This window comes from Onychostoma macrolepis, chromosome 14 (assembly GCF_012432095.1).
Source record: "Onychostoma macrolepis isolate SWU-2019 chromosome 14, ASM1243209v1, whole genome shotgun sequence".
Classification (NCBI taxonomy): domain Eukaryota; kingdom Metazoa; phylum Chordata; class Actinopteri; order Cypriniformes; family Cyprinidae; genus Onychostoma; species Onychostoma macrolepis.
This window is the reverse complement of record NC_081168.1, coordinates 5,695,189-5,716,702: the sequence shown is the minus strand read 5'-3', so window position 1 is coordinate 5,716,702 and position 21,514 is coordinate 5,695,189. Positions and strand designations below refer to the sequence as shown.

Below are 21,514 nucleotides of genomic sequence, written 5' to 3'. Positions count from 1 at the left end.
GCCTTTTGGCAGTCATTGATGTTTACCAGTGCGGAAGCAATGTCCATATATTTCCCCTGGCATGACAATGAATCAGTTCCATAATAAACACTGATGCGAATTACTCTCAACTGATGAATAAAACAACTAAGATCAACTCACACTGGACATTGCACTGCACACTACGCAGTCAGGGTGTATATTGGCAGATATTCTGTGCTGCTCTCTCTCAGCAGTAATGGGAAACCCTGCGGGATTTCTCTGCAGGCCAGAACCCTAAAAAACATGAGGGAGCACATCTGGGGCCCAGCAGGTGTGGGATGTCCCATGAGAGGTTGTTGCCAGGTAGTAAACTTCTGGACCAGCTTCCCCCAGTGCTCACAGACATCTAGATAAATGTGATAATCAGCAGCAAGCCCAAAAAAAGATCTGTTTGCCAGAGGCGTGTAATTGTGTACTCACCCACATTTTTATATAATTCTTACATACATGTAGTCTACCCTACTCCAATTTCAGGGTAGAGATCATTTTTTAACCTGTCATGCCCTAAGGACGGTCTGTGTTTACAGTGTAGCTCAGGTTTATTTTTTGGTTAAGTTTATGATTACAGCCACCATAGCATGTTTAAATAAATAAAAAATCACCCCAGAATTGAAGTTCTGTTATTATTTGCTTACCTTTAAGTTGTTCCAAACCCGTATAATATCTATTCTTCTGTGGAAAAGAAAATTATCCGTGGTCCATATAGCTAAGGTAGCTATAGACGTCTAGAAAGACCTACCGCGTGCGAAATTCTCGCACATGCGCATTATTATCGGAGCTTTGGTCGAGTTGTTCACTCGAGTTTTTCCTGCAGTTCAGCGGTTTTTCTGACCTTGCTCTCTGAATTGAATGTGATGAGATAAAAAGCCTGTACTGCTAAACAAAGGCACGATGAAATTATTATTTTTTTTTTCATGTCTTCTCGAAGCACACGCAAAAACATAGCAGTTTGATTCACTGAAATGACTCTCGAGAGTGAGACGGTTCTTTTTAACGAATCAATAAACACACAGCGCAAATTGCATATTCCGATTCATGAACAAATGACTCATCATGTGCCGGATCTTTTAATGAATCATTCACGAATGCACGAGTTAGCTGTTTGAATCACTCTGACGAATCTTTCTCTCAGTGAACTCTGAAAACGTTCAATGCGTTGTCGTTTCGTTAATGAATGAATGAATCACTTATACAGGTTAGGTTCGCGATTAAGTCACGGTTCGTTCACGAGTTGTTTGCAGTGATTTCTTGCTAAAACAGTTACCAAACTAAAGTAGCAAAATTTAGAACACCTAGAGCAAAGGTTCGCTGGTTAAAGTGGATATTTACCTGCTGAAAATAACCTAGAAATTCGTCTTACCGATTGTGAGCGAATATTTTTTATTTTTTATTATTTTATTAAAGTTCAACACCCGTGTGTGCTTGTCGCCGATTCAGAACTGCAGGTAAAGCGATCAAAACACTAACAGTATAGGCTACAAAATAGTAAAGTACTAGAAAGTGTTTTGTTATTTTTGTGTTTAAGCATATGCATGAGTTAAAAACATGCTTTAGCTTAAACTGTTTTTTTATTTTTTTATTTTTTTTATTTTGCTTGACAGTGGTCACAATTTACTTCAGTTTTATGGAAAACAGCAGAGTGGATATTCTGCTATAAATAACTCTTTGTGTGGAAAAACATACATGTTTTGGAAAACGTGGTTGAGTAAATAATGACAGCTGTATTTTTGGATGAGCTATTGCTACCCATTTGAGATAAACACAGACTACATTTGCATAAGGCCTTCAGAAGCGATGATGTTTTTAAACAAATCTGTCACACCATGAGAAGAATTATACAAATTTAAGTAAATGTTGCAGGTCATTTACATGTTACATGGGAGTCAATCAATCACGCGAGGAACACTCCAGTGTAGTGCTGCTGAAATATACTGCAAAAAACAAATATTAATGCAGCCATTTTTAGATTTGGAGATTGTGTTGATTAAACCAACAATCAAGCTTGCATTTGCAGGACTCTTGACAGCCACTGTACAAGCTTTGTTTACATGTTTGTCAAACACTAAAAGGACGAGGCAAGGGGAGCCAAGAAAAGTGCCACAATCTCATCAGCATTCCAGAGAGCTGGCTGGTCATATTATCCTTGATAAGGAAGCCTGGAGTAATTGGGGAAGATAACTTTTATTTCAGCCATCATTATCTCCCCCTCCTTTCTGTTGAGTTTTAATTGTAATCATTTCCTCCCCAAAATATCATTGACTTTCATATTGACTATGAGGTATCTGCAGCAAGATCTGAATAATATTAAGGTGTCCGACAAGGGACACTGGGGAAGAAAGGTTTGGGATTAGGAAAATTGAATCGATTGTGTGTTTGGAATGGAAACAGCATGCAGCAAATTAATTTTAGCGGTGTATATTGCATTTTAAATACCTTTGTCTTGAGACAAACAATTTTCTTTTTCTTTGTTAAAGGTACAGTTCACCCAAAAATACAAATTCTGTCATTTTAGGAAGATATTTCGAAGAATGTTGGTAACCAAACAGGTTTGTTTACCCGTTGACATTGTATGGAGAAAAAAAACAACAACAAAAAAAAACAGATCTCTCTAAATACCGTATGTGTGTGTGTCTCTGTTCCATAGAAGAATGTCATACAGATCTGCGACAACGTGAGGGTGAGTAAATTATTTTTCATTTGAAATATTTTGATTAACCATTTAACTTTCTTTCATCTAATTTGCTTTCATTTTCATTTTACACCTAAAAGAGCTTGGGTGGATTATCAAGAGTTTAGTTCACTTTCATTATATGCAAAACAGCAGCCAGGATATTATTCAAAAGTTCACAATTTGTATTCCATGGAAGAATGAAAGTCATGCAAGTTTGAAATGAGGGAGAGTAAATAATGACTGATTTTTCATTTTTTGTTGAACTAATCATTTAAAACAGAGCTTTTATGCATGTACAATTAAAAAACAATGCCAGGTTTATATGACTCATATCATTAATCACTACTGGGGTAGCAAATGATCATAAAAGTCACGCCAGGCTCTGCGTGAGTGCTTTAGATATGTCGCACCATATGAGCAAAATTTATCAAGGTACTAAAAATCATACCAGTCACCTTCGACTTCGCCCTGCTGAAATATGCTCATGTCTGGAGGACACTATGTAAAGCACAGGGGCAGTAAATTAAATTTAGATTGCATCTAGAGGACTACCTGGTAATTTTGGACTAAAAATAACTTCGAGGCACTTGACAACTAAGAGATCCTCAGCAGGATTGAGATGGAACATATATTGTAAAACCTGATTACTTGAGCTAAGTCAACTTGTTGAAAAGGGTTGTAGAAAAGAGGATTGTTTGACCTTTCTCACCTCAGTTGTATACTCCTAGCACAAGGTACACATACGCAGTGAATGGGGTTACTATGGTGAACTGCAAGGTTTTTTCCAGTACATGGCAAATAAAATAGACGGGCATTTTCCCACACAGCTTGCACAGATGCTTTAAAGACGGAAAATATGTTCTCTTAGGTGTCTAAATATGCGTTGAATGACTAATGTACATATATCTACACCAAGGACAAATTTTTGTAAGGAAGCGAGGGAGGTAGTGCGTCCTGAAATACATTGTGTAGTATATACCGCATATATAAGTGTGAAAAGTGTGTAAACCACTAATAATTACTGACGTTAAACTTTTCAGCAGCACCACCAACAAACAGCCAATTCTCATCGAGGTTCGAAAGCGCAGTGTGAATTATTTGCAACCAGTCTTTATATATCAGACTAAGTGCATTAAGCAAAACTAGTGAAAATGAATAGACTAAATACAGAATTAAGAACTCAAGAGTTTTCTTTTCATTGCTTTTGATCACATCTGATTGTAAATGGCCTTGTTACGGTCATGGCCAAAAATATCGGCACCCTTGGTAAATATGATCAAAGAAGGCTGTGAAAATTAGTCTGCATTGTTAATTCTTTTGATCTTTTATTTTAAAAATTCTAAAAAAAATCTAACCTTTCACTGGATAATAAGAATTTAAAATGGGGGGAAATATCATTATGAAATAAATGTTTTTCTCTAATACACATTGGCCACAATTAACGACACCCTTTTATTCAATACTTTTTTAAACCTCCATTTGCCAGTTTAACAGCTCTAAATGTTCTCCTATAATGCCTGATGAGGTTAGAGAACACCTGACAAGAGATCAGAGACCATTCCTTTATCCAGAATCACTCCAGACCCTTTAGATTCCCAGCTCCATCTTGGTGCTTCTTCTCTTCAGTTCACCACTCATTTTCTATAGGGTTCAGGTCAGAGGACTGGAATGGCCAGCAGAACCTTGGTTTTGTGCTCAGTGACCCATTTTTGTGTTGTTTTTGAGGTTTGTGTTTGGATTATTGTACGGTTGGAAGATCCAAACATGGCCCATTATAAGATTTCTAACAGAGTCAGTCAATTTTTGATTTTGTATCTGTTGGTATTTGATAGAATCCATGATGCCATGTGTCTAAACAAGATGTCCAGGACCTCCAGCAGAAATATAGGCCCAGAACATCAAAAATACAGCTGTATATTTCATTGTACACATGGGGTACTTTTCATCCCTGTGTTCACCAAACCCATCTTGAGTGTTTGCTGCTAAAAAGCTAATTTTTTAGTTTCATCTGAACATAGAAGCCAGTCCCATTTGAAGTTCCAGTGGTGTCTGATAACTGAATATGCTGGAGTTTGTTTTTGGATGAGCTAGGATAATTTTTCTAGAAACCCTCCCAAACAACATGTGGTGATGTAAGTGCTGTTTGACAATTTTTTTTTTTTTTTTTTCTTTTAAGGTTTTCTGACCCCGAGACTCAACTATTTTCTGCAATTCTCCAGCTGTGGTCCTTGGAGAGTCTTTAGCCATTCAAACTCTCCTTCTCATCGTACATTAGGACGATGTAGACACACTTCCTCTTCCAGGCAGTTTCGTAACATTTTATGTTGATTGGAAATTCTTAATTATTGCCCTGATGGTGGAAATGGGAATTTTCACTGCTCTAGCTCTTTTCTTAAAGCCACTTCACTAATTTGTGAAGCTCAAGCTTATCTTTTGCTGCACATCAGAAAAATAATATTTAGTTTTTCTCATTGTGATGGATGATTAAGGGAATTTGGACTATGTTTTCCCTCCTATTTATATTTCTGTGAAACAGGAAGCCATGGCTGGATAATTTCATGTTCATAATCACCCTGGAGTGCTCAAAATTGTCAAACGGGAATATACTTCAGTGATATTTTACTCATAAGAATTTCTAGGGGTGCCAATAATTGTGTCTAATGTGTATTTGAGAAAAAAAAAACATTTATTTAATAATGATATTTCCCCCCATTTTAAATTCTCATTATCCAATGAAAGGTTAGATTTTTGTGAATTTAAATAAAAGATCAAAAGGATTAACAATGCAGATTAATTTTCACAGCCTACTTTGATCATATTTACCAAGGGTGCCGATATTTTTGGCCATGACTGTATATCTCGAAACACAAAAAAAATTGTGAATGAAGCAATTTTTAGCATTCACATTGCAGCTATCTTTCCACTTTTTGTTTACTAGGGATTACTTGAGTAATGCATGGAAAATAAAGTGACTATTATTAATAATAATTAGGCAGCAGCTTGTAGTAAAATAGTAGTTTTTGTTTTGTTTTTGTTTTGTTTGTTTTTTATGGAGAAGGCTAACTTTGGGTTATTTAACCCACCATTATTATTTTTTTTTAATTTTACAAAAATACTATTATATTTTTACCTCATACATGAGTTACTTCCGTATTATAATTAGATTCAGTATATTTACAAATAAAATCATTTAATTTTAAGTCATCAGGTGTTTCCATCACACAAAATGACCACAGTGATGCACAATTAGCTGACTCACATCATCTCCGTTTGTTGCACGGAATAGAAAAACAAATATATAAATAAAATGATTTACTGCACAGTAACAACATTATATATGAAATACAGCATACACAAACCTTCACTGAATAAATGCACAAATTCAGCTGCGCTGTTTCAACAGTCAGTCAGATTGACCCTGCCACTAACCCTGCGGCTGTGTAACACAAAAACTACCAAACATTGAAATGCACCATCCCAAACAAGATGACCTAACAGGCTCAACCCGGCATTTGGGTAGGAAAAAATAACTCAGCATTTATTTATTTATTTATTTTCTTCTGAGTTATAAGACTATTATAGTATTGATTTGTTTATGATAGTGCAGATAAATGCTGTCACATATGCCTTTATCCAGGAAACCATTTCAAAGTACAACTGGAACATCGAATTTACATCACAAAAAAAAAAAAAAAACCTTGTAGAAAAGGAACACCTTCAGTCCACTACACACCACTGATCAGCAGATAGGGAATGCACGCTTCTATGAGTATGCAAATCAACTCTCCGCTATACATCGGGCACAAGGGTGCCATGCCAAAGCAGTCCAAAAAGGTCAAAACTGAAGGATGACTCTGACCTTTGAGACCTGCGGGTCGGACCAGCGATACCTACGTACAGTGCTTAACATTTGCGTGGGCAGAAGTTCAAAAATATCTTGGAAATAGATTACGCTTGGCTTTCCCACCTCCCCTGTTTTGTGAGAAATACTGTGTGTTTTTCGCAGCATTTGAATCCTTCCCTTCAACTTGTCAGCACTTTGATTCCTTGACAGATTTCCTTGCTGCATTTTTGCTTCAGTGCCATCATGCTCTGTTTTCTCCGTACTTTCTGGATCTGCCTCATGTCTCATCTGACATGTGCACAGAGACAGCCCTCTGCTCATCTGCTATTTTCCATATAACGTGTACAGGTTTTGGCGATCTGCTATGCAAGCAACAGTGTAAACGTCTTTCCTAACAAGTGAATCAGTGCCAAATAACAACTGTATGGCATGTCTTACCGTGCGTCCTGCTGTTGGACTTTTTTTGGGAATGTTTGACAGGCAACAATTCTATTTTGGTCTTTATAAAAGTCGTGTTTTGTCTTTAAGACTATATTTTGCTCAGCACAAATCTGTGATATGTTTCCTCGCTGCTTTCATCGCACCACATCAAATGATAATCTAAGGATTTGATAAAAACAAAAAAGATGTCTATGTTTTTTCCCCAAGCAAAACCATTCTTTCTATTACATGTCATTTGACAAGTATTTGCTCCAGAATGCTGTCTCGTGAGATTAGCGAGGAGAAGTGAGAAATAGTCACACCATCAAATCTGGGGCACTATTTCACCTGCTGAAGTCTGCCGTCCCAAAAGTAAAACTTTCTTCTTTGCTCTCTTGTTTTCTGTTTGCGATTATGTGGATTGGGGTAAACACCAAAAAGATGTAACTAATGCACTACTTCTATTTACAGTGGAAAAACCTAAGCCTGTAACAGCAAACCCAGACACCAGTTAGTGATGTACTCTGTAATGTTTGGTTTAATAATTTGAGAGTCATGGTCTGGTAAAACCAACAGAACTGACAGAATCAGTGCGCTTTCACTAATAATGAACAAAGCTTTGTGGGTGTTCTGCGTTGAATTCCTAATGAGCTGGCGATAGCATGGGGTCAGCGAGGTGACTGACCAGATAAAAAGGCATAGCAGTCGCTTTTTATGGACGAAAGGAGTATTTCAAGAAACAGGGTGAGTGAAAATTGGTCCAACAGAAGTTGTCAAATGATTATTAGGATGCATACTGTGAACCACAGTAGATTATATAAAACGAAAAGCATATTCAAATCTAAGCACATAATTAATATGGCCGTCGATCAATTTGCACGCGATTTGGTTGCTTTGCTGTTGTCACTTCTTATTTCTTAGAGTAATGTTACTGCCAAACATAAGAGACGGTTTAAGGCGATGTAGCACAATCTTACACAACTGCAGCTGTACCGCAGAGAGCACCGCAGAACGGGTGAGGGGTCAACACAGCAACAGTTGGGGAATGCTTCAGGGACGTACATAAAATTGGATCTGTCATTTCTGAAAATTGTAGGGTTGATTTGATCCTCCTCAGGCTAGACTTTGTGTAACCGGCGATGTCCATACAGGCTGATGAAGACAAATTACAGATATTTTTGCCATGTAAAATTACATAAAAACTCTTGTTTTTAAATGCCTATCTTAAAAGTTAATGCCACTTGATGATGTGGTAATAGGCATGATTCGCATTGTTGATCAAGTGATTATAGAGAAATAAAACAAACTTGATTATCTTGTTTTTTCCATAACTCATTAATTATAATCATCTGTGTTCACAGCGGTAATTCATCAGACGTGACTATACAGAAAATATATTATAATAAAGTAATAAGCCACAAAAGTGATTTGTTAGGCATGACAAAAGGGTTTTATAAAACAGTGGCAGCCTCAATATGATAAAAGCCGCTAATGTTAAATAAATATATAACTTTATTATTAGGATTACTATTAATAACGATCACAATGAACAATTGTTCCACCAAGTAATAGGTCATTAGCCTAGTTGGTTTACAGATTATATTTAGAATTTGTGCATTAAAGGAAACATTCTCTCTACATTTATTTATTTTTTCTTCATTCTTCCTTCATAATTAAACATGTTAAAGAATCTTACGGGAGATTCATGGAAGGGCACTTCATTGTGACTGTAAAGACCTAAAAGTCATTCACTGATGATCTTCATCTCTGCTAATCTCATTTGTCTTGCAAGGTTTGACAAAATTGAAGTTGCAAAAATCTGTGAAATGAGGAAGTTGGGTCATGCAAAAATGTATGAGCCAATCCTAATCCTAACAATTAAGCACAATCCTTTACCTGAACCCTATATTTAAACATGATTGTAATATACCTTTTCATAGGAGTCATATGAATTCATGGGAGTGTGTTGTCATCGACATAAAATGTCATTGGTTCTTGTGTACGTTGTAATTGAATGTGTAATTTTAAATATGCGGAATAGAGACTGACAAGTACATAAAGCTAAATTAAATTACATTGAATTCAACTGATGCTGAGTTCACAGGTGTGTTTAATGGCTGTTTTATTATTATGACTTCGAATGTAGTTCAACCAATCAAAATAGTTCAGATTTACAGCTCAAATCAAACATACAATAACATACAGTTTTTTTTTTTTTTTCAGTTTTGTACTTATGCAGGTCTAGCTGTGTTTTGGCATTCCTACTGCAGGGCATGAAACATCCAAAAATTCTGCATTGAAGCTTGACTAAGAAGCCTTTTCACAAGTCACATGTTTATCTGTTCAAGCTGTCAGTACCACATGCTGCGGCCCAGCCTAACATATGTACAGCATTTACAGACATTCTTCTTCATCTTTAAGAACAAAGATGAAGAAGAATGTCTGTAAATGCTGTACATAAGTTAGGCTGGTTAGAGTTTTCCTTTTTTTTTTTTTTTTTTTTCTTTCATTTGAATGCTGCAACCAGTGTGCAAAACAAAAGTGACAGAGAAGTGATGAGAAGAAGTGTGACATAAATGTGAAAATGGGGTGTGGATTTTTGGTCTTCCGTACACGATGTCTTTTTAATCGCACCTTTAAAACAGGGTATAATCATTTCTAATATTTTATCATCATTCATTTTTGTCTTTTTTTAATGATAACATTTGCATGGGAGCACACCATGCATGGAGGTTGTAATGTAAGTCAGTAGCAATTTTTATGTATGCAAAAAAATCATGTTGCACTTGATATGAACTTAGAAAATACACTTAGGTAATGAATTTTGATCTGAGGACTGAAAACTGCATACATACGCAATCCCCCTCTAAACACAGACACAGACAGACACACACACACATTCTTAATTGTGTATCTATATATCCCTATTTCTTCTGATTCTGCATAACATGAACTTCGTAATTTATAATTTACAAGTCTTAATTTCCAACTAATTATGGTTGGTATTGTTTATTTCAAATATCCATGGAAGATTGCATCATTATTTAATTATAAACAGCCTTAGTCACAGTAGATTTGACTGGAAATTCCTTTTGAAATGCGGTGAACAGATACACTATGCATGGCATCCACTGTAATAGACTGATGTGTTTTAATGTGATTTCACAAATATACTAATAATACCTGAATAAAATCTTCCTTAGATCTTATTAAACAACTCGCAACTAGAATACTTTCTGATTGGTCAATTTTGGTTTTGAGTGGTCATCCCTGCATAACTGATTGCTCATACAGAAAACCTGTTTCTTAGCTGCATTTGATCACTTCAAAAGATCATCAAAAAAGTATTAATCTGTGAAGAAAATGACAAGCTAATTATCTTGCTTATTAGCAGGGTAATTCTTATCTGCCGACAGAATGAAGTAAAAACAAGAGGAACAGAAAGAATGGAAATTAATGTTGTTGTTATTATTAGGCAGAATCCTTAATTAGAACAAATGCACAGAATGAGGTTAATACTAAGCCGGCAAAGAATAAAATAGCAAACTGTGAGTTGTTCTAGAACAAGAATACACAGTATTTGGTATGTCACGTTATGCCTTTCAGATATATAGGGGACATGTAATTTTGTGAACCTCACAAACTTTGGTGAATCCAGTGGTTATATCTTCTGAAATGTGCATTTGTAGCTCTAAAAATGTGTTTGCGCTCCATTCATCCGATTTGGATGCCAACATTTCAGACTATCCAGTTGTCGGTGTCATATTAATTTGCTGTACTGTAGGAAAAATTAGCACTGTCTGGTTGTTGTTTGAGGAAATATGATTCCCAGTGCTCACAGACCAGATTACTGAGTACACTGTTGGTTGCTGTGTTCGTTCGTTCTTTCTTTCTTTCTTTCTTTCTTTCTTTCTTTCTTTCTTTCTTTCTTTCTTTCTTTCTTTCTTTCTTTCTTTCTTTTCTTTCTTTCTTTCTTTCTTTCTTTCTTTCTTTATTTGTGAAAAACACTATAATAGAATTGTAGTCTCAAGAAGTTTGTATGTATACCTGTATATAAGCAATAAGTCAAGTCAACATACATTTTTCCATTACTTTCAATTTCAGCTTTTTTAAGTTGTACAGTATTCAACTCGATTGTTTAAAGCTGTGTAATATAATTTAAATTGAAATGACTTGCGCAGCCAGTTTGATTATACTTACACATTTAAGGCAGAAACTACATTTTTAAGTTGAAGTAGGTGTATATTTATACATTTTTCTAATCAATTATTTCTATTTTAGTAAATATGTAAAAATTTTTTTTATTTCAACAATTATGCATGTTATTTATTTACTAAATAATTATTTAGTAATATGTTATTTATATACCTTAGTTATTTATTTTCTAAATGAAATGGTTTGATATCACACACATTCAACAACATGTTCTCTAATATATTGGCATCGACATTTGCCGTCAGAAAAACCATATTGGTCGATCAGTGGTCCAAATGTGCAAGTGCTTCTTTTTCATTTTAAAAGATTGTTAAATTAAAAATTGTTGTTGTGAACTCTGTCCTCCAATTTATGGTCACGCTGTAAAAACACTGCATTCAGGTTTTCACATTTTTATTGAGACAGGTCGTCACATTTAATAGCCTGCATAATTTATTGCGGTATTTGTTGACCAAACAGTTTGCTACTTTTTATGATACCTTTTAAACTTTTGCTGTTTAATGAGTTGATTTGTGCTTCATGATATAACTACTAAATTGCATAAGTATTTTATTTATATTTACAGTAGCTAAAAGCTGAATGGGATGTTTAATGGCAGGCAACAGCCCCATATAGTGCGGCAGCATGCCATGCTATTGTGTGTAGTGTACTGCATCTTTTTTCCTGGGCACTAATGGTGGAAAAGTTCAAAACATTTTTTGTAGTCAAGGTATGTGCCTTCAAAGAAATTGACTTTCAAAAACAAACCCTGAGAAGCATTGAGCAGAGTGAAAGTGTGATAACTAGCCCCGCTTTCTCCTATATTTTTCTTAATTCATGGAGTCTATTGCTATGGCAACATATGGACGATTTTTGATTCATTTAAAAGACACGGTTTGTGAGAACATGTTGATGACGTGCCGTGCAGGTCCCGCTCACGCTAAACAGAGCGTCTCCTCCTTTCCATCTTTTCCTTTAAAACACGAGCGTGTTGGCATATGATTTATTGGCGTTTTGTTGTGCTGGTTTAAATGGGCTTGCTCTATTAGAATCACAGAGGGCCACATCTTTTCCTCAGTAGTGCACATGCGAAAGCCAAGCAGTCCCCAGAGCCTCTGTTTACCAACCAAGTCGGATTTACTCCTTTCATACCCAGACGTACGGAGGCTCACCTTCTCCCCCGAGGCTTTCATTTTGTCTCACATTCTAACTCCATTCCAGCCACAATCCGCTCAAAACTTAGCAGACTGAGGGGCTTTTATGCAAATCTCTGCACCAAAAACATAGTTACGAGCCCATTCCTCATTCTCAGAAATACACACTTCAAAAAGAAGCCATTTAATTCTCTGATGACAAAATTGAGAACAGTTCCATTATTGCCCGCACCAGCTAGAGGGGACAACTTAAGGAGCTTGTCTGTAAACATAGCCATACAAAACCGCTCTCAAGGAAAGCTTCATCAGACAGGGAATCATTTGCATTCTTTTAAACAAACGTTTTGATGGTGAAACAAACAGGCCCGCTCTGCCATGTTTGATCTCCATCATTTTCACAAAGCGCTGACACTAAGTACAAAAACAACTTAAGGTCATTTCTCTGTGACTATGACAGACAATTATTCAGCTGTGTTTCGTATGAGGAGCTATGGGGGCGGACACGGATGATGGGTGAATGGATACCGAGATTACCGCCGCGTTTCAGCAGACTGACCAAAACAAAGCCGGATTCCTCTGTGTCTAATGGTGGCCAACGGAAAAGCTTTTGAATCAGATCACATTGAGGATAAATGAAGCTTCTTAAAATGGAATGGGGGGGAATGTGGCGCGGATTGCAAAACGGGGACCACGGGGAACGGTAAATGGGTTCGAATGGCAGCCAGATTCATCAAGTCATTTATGCCGTTCCTGAAATATGTCAAACGGCCATTAGGAATGCTGTTCTGATTACTAAAAGGGAGAAAGAATTAAATGCATGAATTGGGGAGGAGGATGGTGAGTCGTGAGCGCTGCATTTAAAATCGAAAAAAGGGACTTGTAACTGTCCTAATCAGTCAGGTCAAAATACTAAGTATATTCAGACTCCACTAGTGTACCAATGTTTAAATTCATTATAAATAAAGTCTTACCCCATTAGCACCATTTTTTTTTTTTTTTGGAATAAACCTAAGAAGCTATCTTTTTAACCAAATGTTACCTGATTAAGCATGAACTAAAGTAATTTAGTTCATACTTCTAAAAGAAGATGAACGATTATATGGATGAACATTTAACATCCATGGAACTTTTCCATTGCACAAAAGGTTATTTATAGTGGAAAATGTTTTGTGAAAATTTTTGAATTTTTTTTTCTTATTTTAAGAAATGGTCACTGAAATGCTAATGAACCAAAAATGGTTGTTTTATGGCACCGCTGCAAAATAAAAAAGAATTTAAAAAAAAGAAAAAAATCTGGTACCTGTATTTTTAAAAGTGCATACTTAAACAGGAGAAATGGGATTAAAAAGATATTTAATTTAAGATATATATATTCTTACACTATATTTCTTCTCATTTTATTTATGTATTTATTTATTTTTGGAAGCCAGCAAGCATTCAGATTAAGAAAATATTAAGAATATGATTTGTGTGCCTGTGTAACATGAACATAACATTTGATAGCATGTGTAACACGTCTTTTCCAGTCCAAAAGTACTCATATGCCATTCATTTATCAGTATTGTGTATATTGTAAGAATCAGCTCTTTGTACTGAATGACTGACGGCTGCCAAGTGCAGCTTGTGTCACCGGGAAGCTGAGCCACAGCCTATCACTTCCAACTGTTCTTTCTATGGTCACACGACATGAAATCAATACGGTGCATTCTGCAGCTGATAGGGACACGGTGAAAAAGAAATAGTCCTGCAAACAGACTGCACTATATTTAAGTCCACTGAAGAACATATCATGACTGATTTGACAGAACAAACCGTAAATTATGCTGAAGATCAGGCTTTTATTTTAGTATCTTTACAGCATAATCTAAGGCCAAATATTAGGTAGGTGGAAAAAAAAAAAAAAAAGATGACTGTAGCACAAATCTGTAACTGAGACATACATTATGAACATCGCAACAACATAAAAATTTAATAACTTGACATACAAACAACTTTATAGATGAAAAGTTATTTATGAATCCTTTCAATGCATCACATTTATTTAACCCATTTACCTAATTTGATATTTATAATGTATTTATTATTTAAACAAACAAACAAAAATAGTGTATTGTACTTATTGTCACTGTTATCTGCATATTAGGTTTTCAGTATTGTTGAGTTAAGCCTTTACATTTCAAATGTTGTCAAGGCATCCATGTTGTACATTTCAGAATATACGCATGCGAAAATGTGTAAATGTTATGTATGAAAAAAAAAAATGAAAAAAACATTCTCCCTTGACAGCTATTTAAAAATAACTCTGTAACCTGCCAAACTACTGTATGTCTTGCATTGAGATTGGAATGATAGCAGATAGGTTTCTCCCTCTATTATATACTGTTTCTGTCAGTTAAGGTATTAAAGCTGTTCACATTTGTACCTAAAGGGTCCATATAGGTACCTTCTTTTTCTCTCATGTGTGCTATTTGCTCAGATAACACATTTTTAAACGATTCTGAACCTGGAATGATCACTATATATGGAAACACTGAATATATAGGCAGTCTATGTAAGATATTTTGATCATTTTTGTATTGGCAATGTTCTGGAAGTTTAAAAGAACCACTATATTTATGCTCAAAGGCTAGAAGAATTGAGATGTTAATGAATTCAGTGTTTAATGTGAGGAGTATCTGTTTGAAGCTCTGCTTTATTTAGTAGTACACATCGATGGCTCATGTGAAAGATTTTAAATGTCATCGTAAGCATCCCTCTGAGCATTACATGAGACTGTTCCTTAAAAGCCAAGAGAAACGTAAAAGAGGCTAAAGTGATTTCAAGAATAAGACAAGCAGTCCCAGAAGACCCAGTTTAAGTAGGGCTCCTTTGGTAGAGCTCTCATATGCGATACCTACAGTTGTGACCATTGTTCAAAATCTTGCTGCACTGAGCTCACTGTCTGTGACTAAGAGCCTTTGGAAAGCAGTGGCTTATTTCATGCGTTCCTGAGGGAGTATGCGTCACATATCAGATTTAAAATCAGATGGATGTTATTCTGTAAGGAGGAAACCTCGACACATAGTAACCTATAAAGATTTCAGAAGTGCAAAACGTCTTTTCCAGTCCAAAAGTACTCATATGCCATTCATTTATCAGTATTGTGTATATTGTAAGAATCAGCTCTTTGTACTGAATGACTGACGGCTGCCAAGTGCAGCTTGTGTCACCGGGAAGCTGAGCCACAGCCTATCACTTCCAACTGTTCTTTCTATGGTCACACGACATGAAATCAATACGGTGCATTCTGCAGCTGATAGGGACACGGTGAAAAAGAAATAGTCCTGCAAACAGACTGCACTATATTTAAGTCCACTGAAGAACATATCATGACTGATTTGACAGAACAAACCGTAAATTATGCTGAAGATCAGGCTTTTATTTTAGTATCTTTACAGCATAATCTAAGGCCAAATATTAGGTAGGTGGAAAAAAAAAAAAAAAAAAGATGACTGTAGCACAAATCTGTAACTGAGACATACATTATGAACATCGCAACAACATAAAAATTTAATAACTTGACATACAAACAACTTTATAGATGAAAAGTTATTTATGAATCCTTTCAATGCATCACATTTATTTAACCCATTTACCTAATTTGATATTTATAATGTATTTATTATTTAAACAAACAAACAAAAATAGTGTATTGTACTTATTGTCACTGTTATCTGCATATTAGGTTTTCAGTATTGTTGAGTTAAGCCTTTACATTTCAAATGTTGTCAAGGCATCCATGTTGTACATTTCAGAATATACGCATGCGAAAATGTGTAAATGTTATGTATGAAAAAAAAAAAATGAAAAAAACATTCTCCCTTGACAGCTATTTAAAAATAACTCTGTAACCTGCCAAACTACTGTATGTCTTGCATTGAGATTGGAATGATAGCAGATAGGTTTCTCCCTCTATTATATACTGTTTCTGTCAGTTAAGGTATTAAAGCTGTTCACATTTGTACCTAAAGGGTCCATATAGGTACCTTATTTTTCTCTCATGTATGCTATTTGCTCAGATAACACATTTTTAAACGATTCTGAACCTGGAATGATCACTATATATGGAAACACTGAATATATAGGCAGTCTATGTAAGATATTTTGATCATTTTTGTATTGGCAATGTTCTGGAAGTTTAAAAGAACCACTATATTTATGCTCAAAGGCTAGAAGAATTGAGATGTTAATGAATTCAGTGTTTAATGTGAGGAGTATCTGTTTGAAGCTCTGATTTATTTAGTAGTACACATCGATGGCTCATGTGAAAGATTTTAAATGTCATCGTAAGCATCCCTCTGAGCATTACATGAGACTGTTCCTTAAAAGCCAAGAGAAACGTAAAAGAGGCTAAAGTGATTTCAAGAATAAGACAAGCAGTCCCAGAAGACCCAGTTTAAGTAGGGCTCCTTTGGTAGAGCTCTCATATGCGATACCTACAGTTGTGACCATTGTTCAAAATCTTGCTGCACTGAGCTCACTGTCTGTGACTAAGAGCCTTTGGAAAGCAGTGGCTTATTTCATGCGTTCCTGAGGGAGTATGCGTCACATATCAGATTTAAAATCAGATGGATGTTATTCTGTAAGGAGGAAACCTCGACACATAGTAACCTATAAAGATTTCAGAAGTGCAAAACAGACTTTTCTTTATTTTTAAGTTCTAATAAAAGCTTATCAACCACATCTTATACAAAGCGTGGGAGGAGAACTAGCTTGTGCAAAATCTGATAGCAAAGCCTTAAACCATTTCAGAGGTCACACGCATGGCACCGCTATCCCTTTAGTGCTGTGCGGGTACATCTTATAAACCTGTCACTCAACCCTTTGGCCCTAATGACAGAGAAAAGCCAAGCCTGGAGCTTCTGGTAATATCTCAAAAGGTCATTCTAAAGCTGATAATGCATTCATCAGCACTAAAGAAAATTAACTATATAATTTCACGTCCGTAGTTTTAATGTGGAGATGAATTTGTGCCACAGACCATGGGAGAGCAATATGCCATTAGTTTTGGTTGGCCAAGTGAGAGCGCTTTCATTGTGTCTAATGCATACCTGAGTCAAATAATTGTAAAGTTTAATCTTACTGAAAGGGTTTGGGCTTTTTAAACAATGTGTACTTCATGGCATGTGACTTTTTGCTGTCGCAGTGCCTTGATTTGCAGGCAATTGGACATGAAAAGCTGTGTGGTGTAGAAGATCGTTTTATTCCTTCTTTTTTGGTGGTTCATTTTAATCACACGGCTGTTCTTAGTTCATTAGCTAAAAAATCATATTAATCTTATGAAATGGACATTTTTAGAAAGCTCCAATGAACACATCTTTCTGTTTTGACATTATTAGCTCTGTTTTCCTCAAAAAAGGCAAGCAGAATTTCTGCTGGAAACTTTAGTTAGAGTAAGGGTCAATTTCATAAGTAGTCATTAGGCTTTTCCAAAGCTCACAGAATTCATGGCTGCTAGAATCATGAATAATGCTACTTGCAGCGCACTATTAATCTCACCCTCTCTTTGAAGTATTCTGCTAAACTAATCCACAAATTTTCTAATAAAAGTCACCTAAGGAGTTTAGATTGATCTGAACAATATGTTGCAATCAGGTGGTTCGGTGGTGATTTAGTTGATTTACAAAGTGACCCTCAGAAACACTTTTTCCCTCTGCATTGTTGTTGGACATAATGAACAGCAGGTTCTCGTGACATATTTATTTATGGAGATTCATATTCATATGTGAAGAGAGGAAAGCACATAATCCATAATGAGATAAATATAACTCAACAAGCCAAATCAAGTTATATGTATATATGTACAGTTAAAATATGTAGGCTTAGCAAGGCGTTAATACTAATAAACTAAACAAATGGAAATAAGTTGATGAGATGTGATAGACATTAGCATAAATAAACAAACACACATACGGTACATGCATAAATGCTGTTCCTTTTATCAAAGTATCCTGAAAAATGGATCATACCTTCCACAAAAATATTAAGCAGCACAACAGTTTTTAAACGTGACACTGAAAGCTGCTAAAAATTCAACTTTGCCATCATAAGAATAAATTGCATTGTAAAACAGAAAATGGTTATATAATGGTTATTATTATTACTGTTTTCACTGCATTTTGATCAAACAGTTGCAGCCTTTGTGAGTGTGAGAATAATCTTACTGACCCCAAATGTAGTGTGTTTGTGTTGTATTTGAGCCTTTATGAATGTTCATCTCAGAGCGTTCATCTGAGTCACTAAAGTTTCACTAGACTATATCAAAATATTTAGAATATTTGTGATTTCACTTTATTGAATGAGACCTGGAATGTGAAAAACATTCACAGAATTTCTGCAACATTCAAGAAAAACCTCTCATAATTTTTTTTTTAAAGTAAGAAAAAGTACAAAAGCATGGAAAATAGTTTTTACGATACAGTCAGCAATGGTGACCATGATGTGTGATATTGTCATGCTAGTGTAATATTAACAAATGTGTTGCAGTTTAATGTCAGTAGGTCTCAGAGGGTTCACAATTAATGATACTAAGTGTACTTTTACTTTATTAATAAAGTAGGCAACTGAATGGAAATAATGTCAGTCACTTTATATGACGATCAACATTTTGCATCCAGGTAGTCTGCAAAGTAACACTGGAGAGAGGTGTTAATGAATTCAGAAGGGGGTAAAAGCCGAGATGAAGATAAGAAGCACTGGTGGAGGTCAGTCCACATGTGTCCCAGATCAGTCATTGTTGTTGGACATAATGAACAGCAGGTTCTCATGACATATTTATATATGCAGATTCATATTCACATTTGAATAGAGTAAAGCGCATAATCCATAATGAGATGAATATAAGTATAACTCAACAAGCCAAATCAAGTTTTTTTTGTTGTTTTTTTATGAGTCACTATTATTCACATTATTAATATCAGCTAAAGTACACTGTAAAATGCAAAAATAAAAATAAAAATTAGGTATTGTTTCTTGATAGGATGAGATATGCTGATACATTTAAGGTAAAAAAAAAAAAAGGAAGCAAAATACTGGGAAACTTCATAAGGGGGGTAATTAAATATACATTTGATATTTAAATATGTGTTTTCATTTGATCAGTAAAATTATTTGTTAATTTACAGTAGTCACTTTGTGAAACCATTGCAACTGAAAGTTATGGGGCCACACGCTGCACCCCTGCCTCTGAATGTGTGTATTGTATTACCTGACATATCTGCTGTTCTCTCTCTCCTTATTTACAAATTCCCAAAAGCCACAAAAACAAAACATTCACAAACTCTAACCGCACCATATAAAAAGGCTATGTTCTTCCTCTTCAGAGGTAATTTGCATATCTTGCAGGTATTGGCTGTCAGTTTCTGGATTCCTAATGTGCAAAGTACGTTAAAATTTAAAGCAAGCGAATGGAAAATAGATTTGAGACTAGTACTTACATGGTAGTTCAACTGGTGCAGGAATGATGAATCAATAGTCTAGCTGTAACATCTTTGACGATGCTCTCATCTATAATGTATAACTCATGCATGTGTAATGAATCAACAAATAATTTGTATTATATTACAGGTCTTGTTGCTCCTTAGTACCGTGCAGCAGTTACAATGCATTAAGATGTCTTAGGCAGCGTGAATTATCAGATTGTTGCATGAATATATGTAGGCCGTTGTGTTGTTAGAATATATCACGCATTAAAACACCAGTGGCACCATCTAAAGAGCTCCAAAATCAAATAAAGTTGCAGAAAACTCAAGGGATATTAGCCAGTACTAAAAGGGTTGACCCCATAAAGAGTTGTAGCCTAATTATGATTTCATTAAAGTGTTTATTCAATAGAGGAATAGGGACGAGATGAAATTGAATTGTTGGATAAGATGATGGCAGTGTTGTATTGAAGCTCAGAGTTGAGTTGGGGTTTCATCCTATTTCTAGGTTAATTACATGGAGCCTTCACTTCAATTGTCAGAGGAGGAGCATCGCTTAACCTAAATTACACCAAAACCCTGAAGAGAAATTGTCTCATCCATGTAAACCCAAGTCGTCTCCCTCTCGCTCATCTATCTCTTCCCCCACCTAAGACGTGCTGCGATCATTAAGCTTACTTCATTCGCAAAACCTACACCTCAGAGGCTAGTCGCGAACATCCCGTGCAAATCGCCCCGTTTCCTGCATCAGACGGCGACGGTTTACACGGCATGCCTTCAATTTTCCTCTTCAAACAATGGTTGTGTACACAGCTCATTCAAGGTTTGGAAAACGCAACAAAACGTGATTTGAACATCAAGAGTCGGACCATCTGGGCCACATTATGAGCGCCAAATAATGACCGGTCCTTCATTGCTCCTCTAATGCGTGTTGTGTTTCACTTATATAGAGAAATATTTCCACGCGATGATATTTTCAATTTTGCTGTTTGTATGTGCAGCCGCCTTCATCTCATCTGTCCTTAAACCACAAAGAAAAGGCTCCATTAAAATTTCACACACAGAGACAGGGCTGCCGGGCCTGAGGTTCAGTTGATGGAGAATCTCCAGTTGCCACATGCCATTCATTTCACCTGCTTTTGCTGTTATCAAGGCCGGTCTAATCCCTGATCTTACAGAGGTTATTCATTAAGATTGAGATCTTCAGCACATAAAAAATGTATTTAAAATCAATTCCACGTCATTCCTATGCAAAGACGGGTCACTTAAGTAATTTTTTTTTAGCCGTATGCAAGCTAATTGATATCACCCGGGCGCAATCTGATTGAAACATATTTATATTGAATAGCTTGTTAATTGTAAACTGATTATTAATATGCATGCTTTTATTGGTGTTTTATGCTGCAAAATCATTATGTTCAAGCATTTTTCTGTCTCCTGTAATTTAGTCAAGGACCACTTGATAAGTTCCTTCCTCCATTTACTTGTGATTATCAGTGGGAGTTAAATGCAGCGGTCTGAACCCTTTAAATTCATGAGTTCCCTCCGAGAAAGAAAAGCATTTTGCTTACAATTGGTCCATTGGTCCGAAAGAAAGGAAAGACAGATGGCATAAAAAAGACACAAAATACATCAATGGGCTTTTTAAAAGCAAAAAGCACATTGAAACTATGCATATGTCTCAAAACCAGAGGCTTTTTTGTTTAACCGAATGTATTTTTACAACGCGCAGCCTCCGCACCCAAATGCC

The 21,514-nt window shown here is 35.8% G+C and overlaps 1 protein-coding gene across 10 annotated transcripts in view; it reads left to right on the top strand.

The window, feature by feature from the left end:
* Window positions 1-1,161: 1,161 nt before the first annotated feature.
* The window catches only part of pcdh11 (protocadherin 11), a 203,751-nt gene continuing 183,398 nt past the window's right edge, over window positions 1,162-21,514 (top strand). For 5 of the 10 annotated variants that reach the window (XR_009274189.1, XM_058798145.1, XM_058798144.1 and 2 more), the window contains exons 1-3: window positions 1,162-1,466; window positions 2,496-2,567; window positions 2,666-2,698. Coding sequence is in view for 5 of the 10 variants with exons in the window: in XM_058798145.1 (XP_058654128.1) it covers window positions 2,550-2,567; window positions 2,666-2,698 (51 nt within the window). In the remaining 5 variants the exon portion in view is untranslated. Of the gene's footprint in view, window positions 1,467-2,495; window positions 2,568-2,665; window positions 2,699-18,960; window positions 19,048-21,514 lie in introns of all 10 variants that reach the window. The other 5 variants (XM_058798150.1, XM_058798152.1, XM_058798148.1 and 2 more) reach the window with 3 other exon arrangements.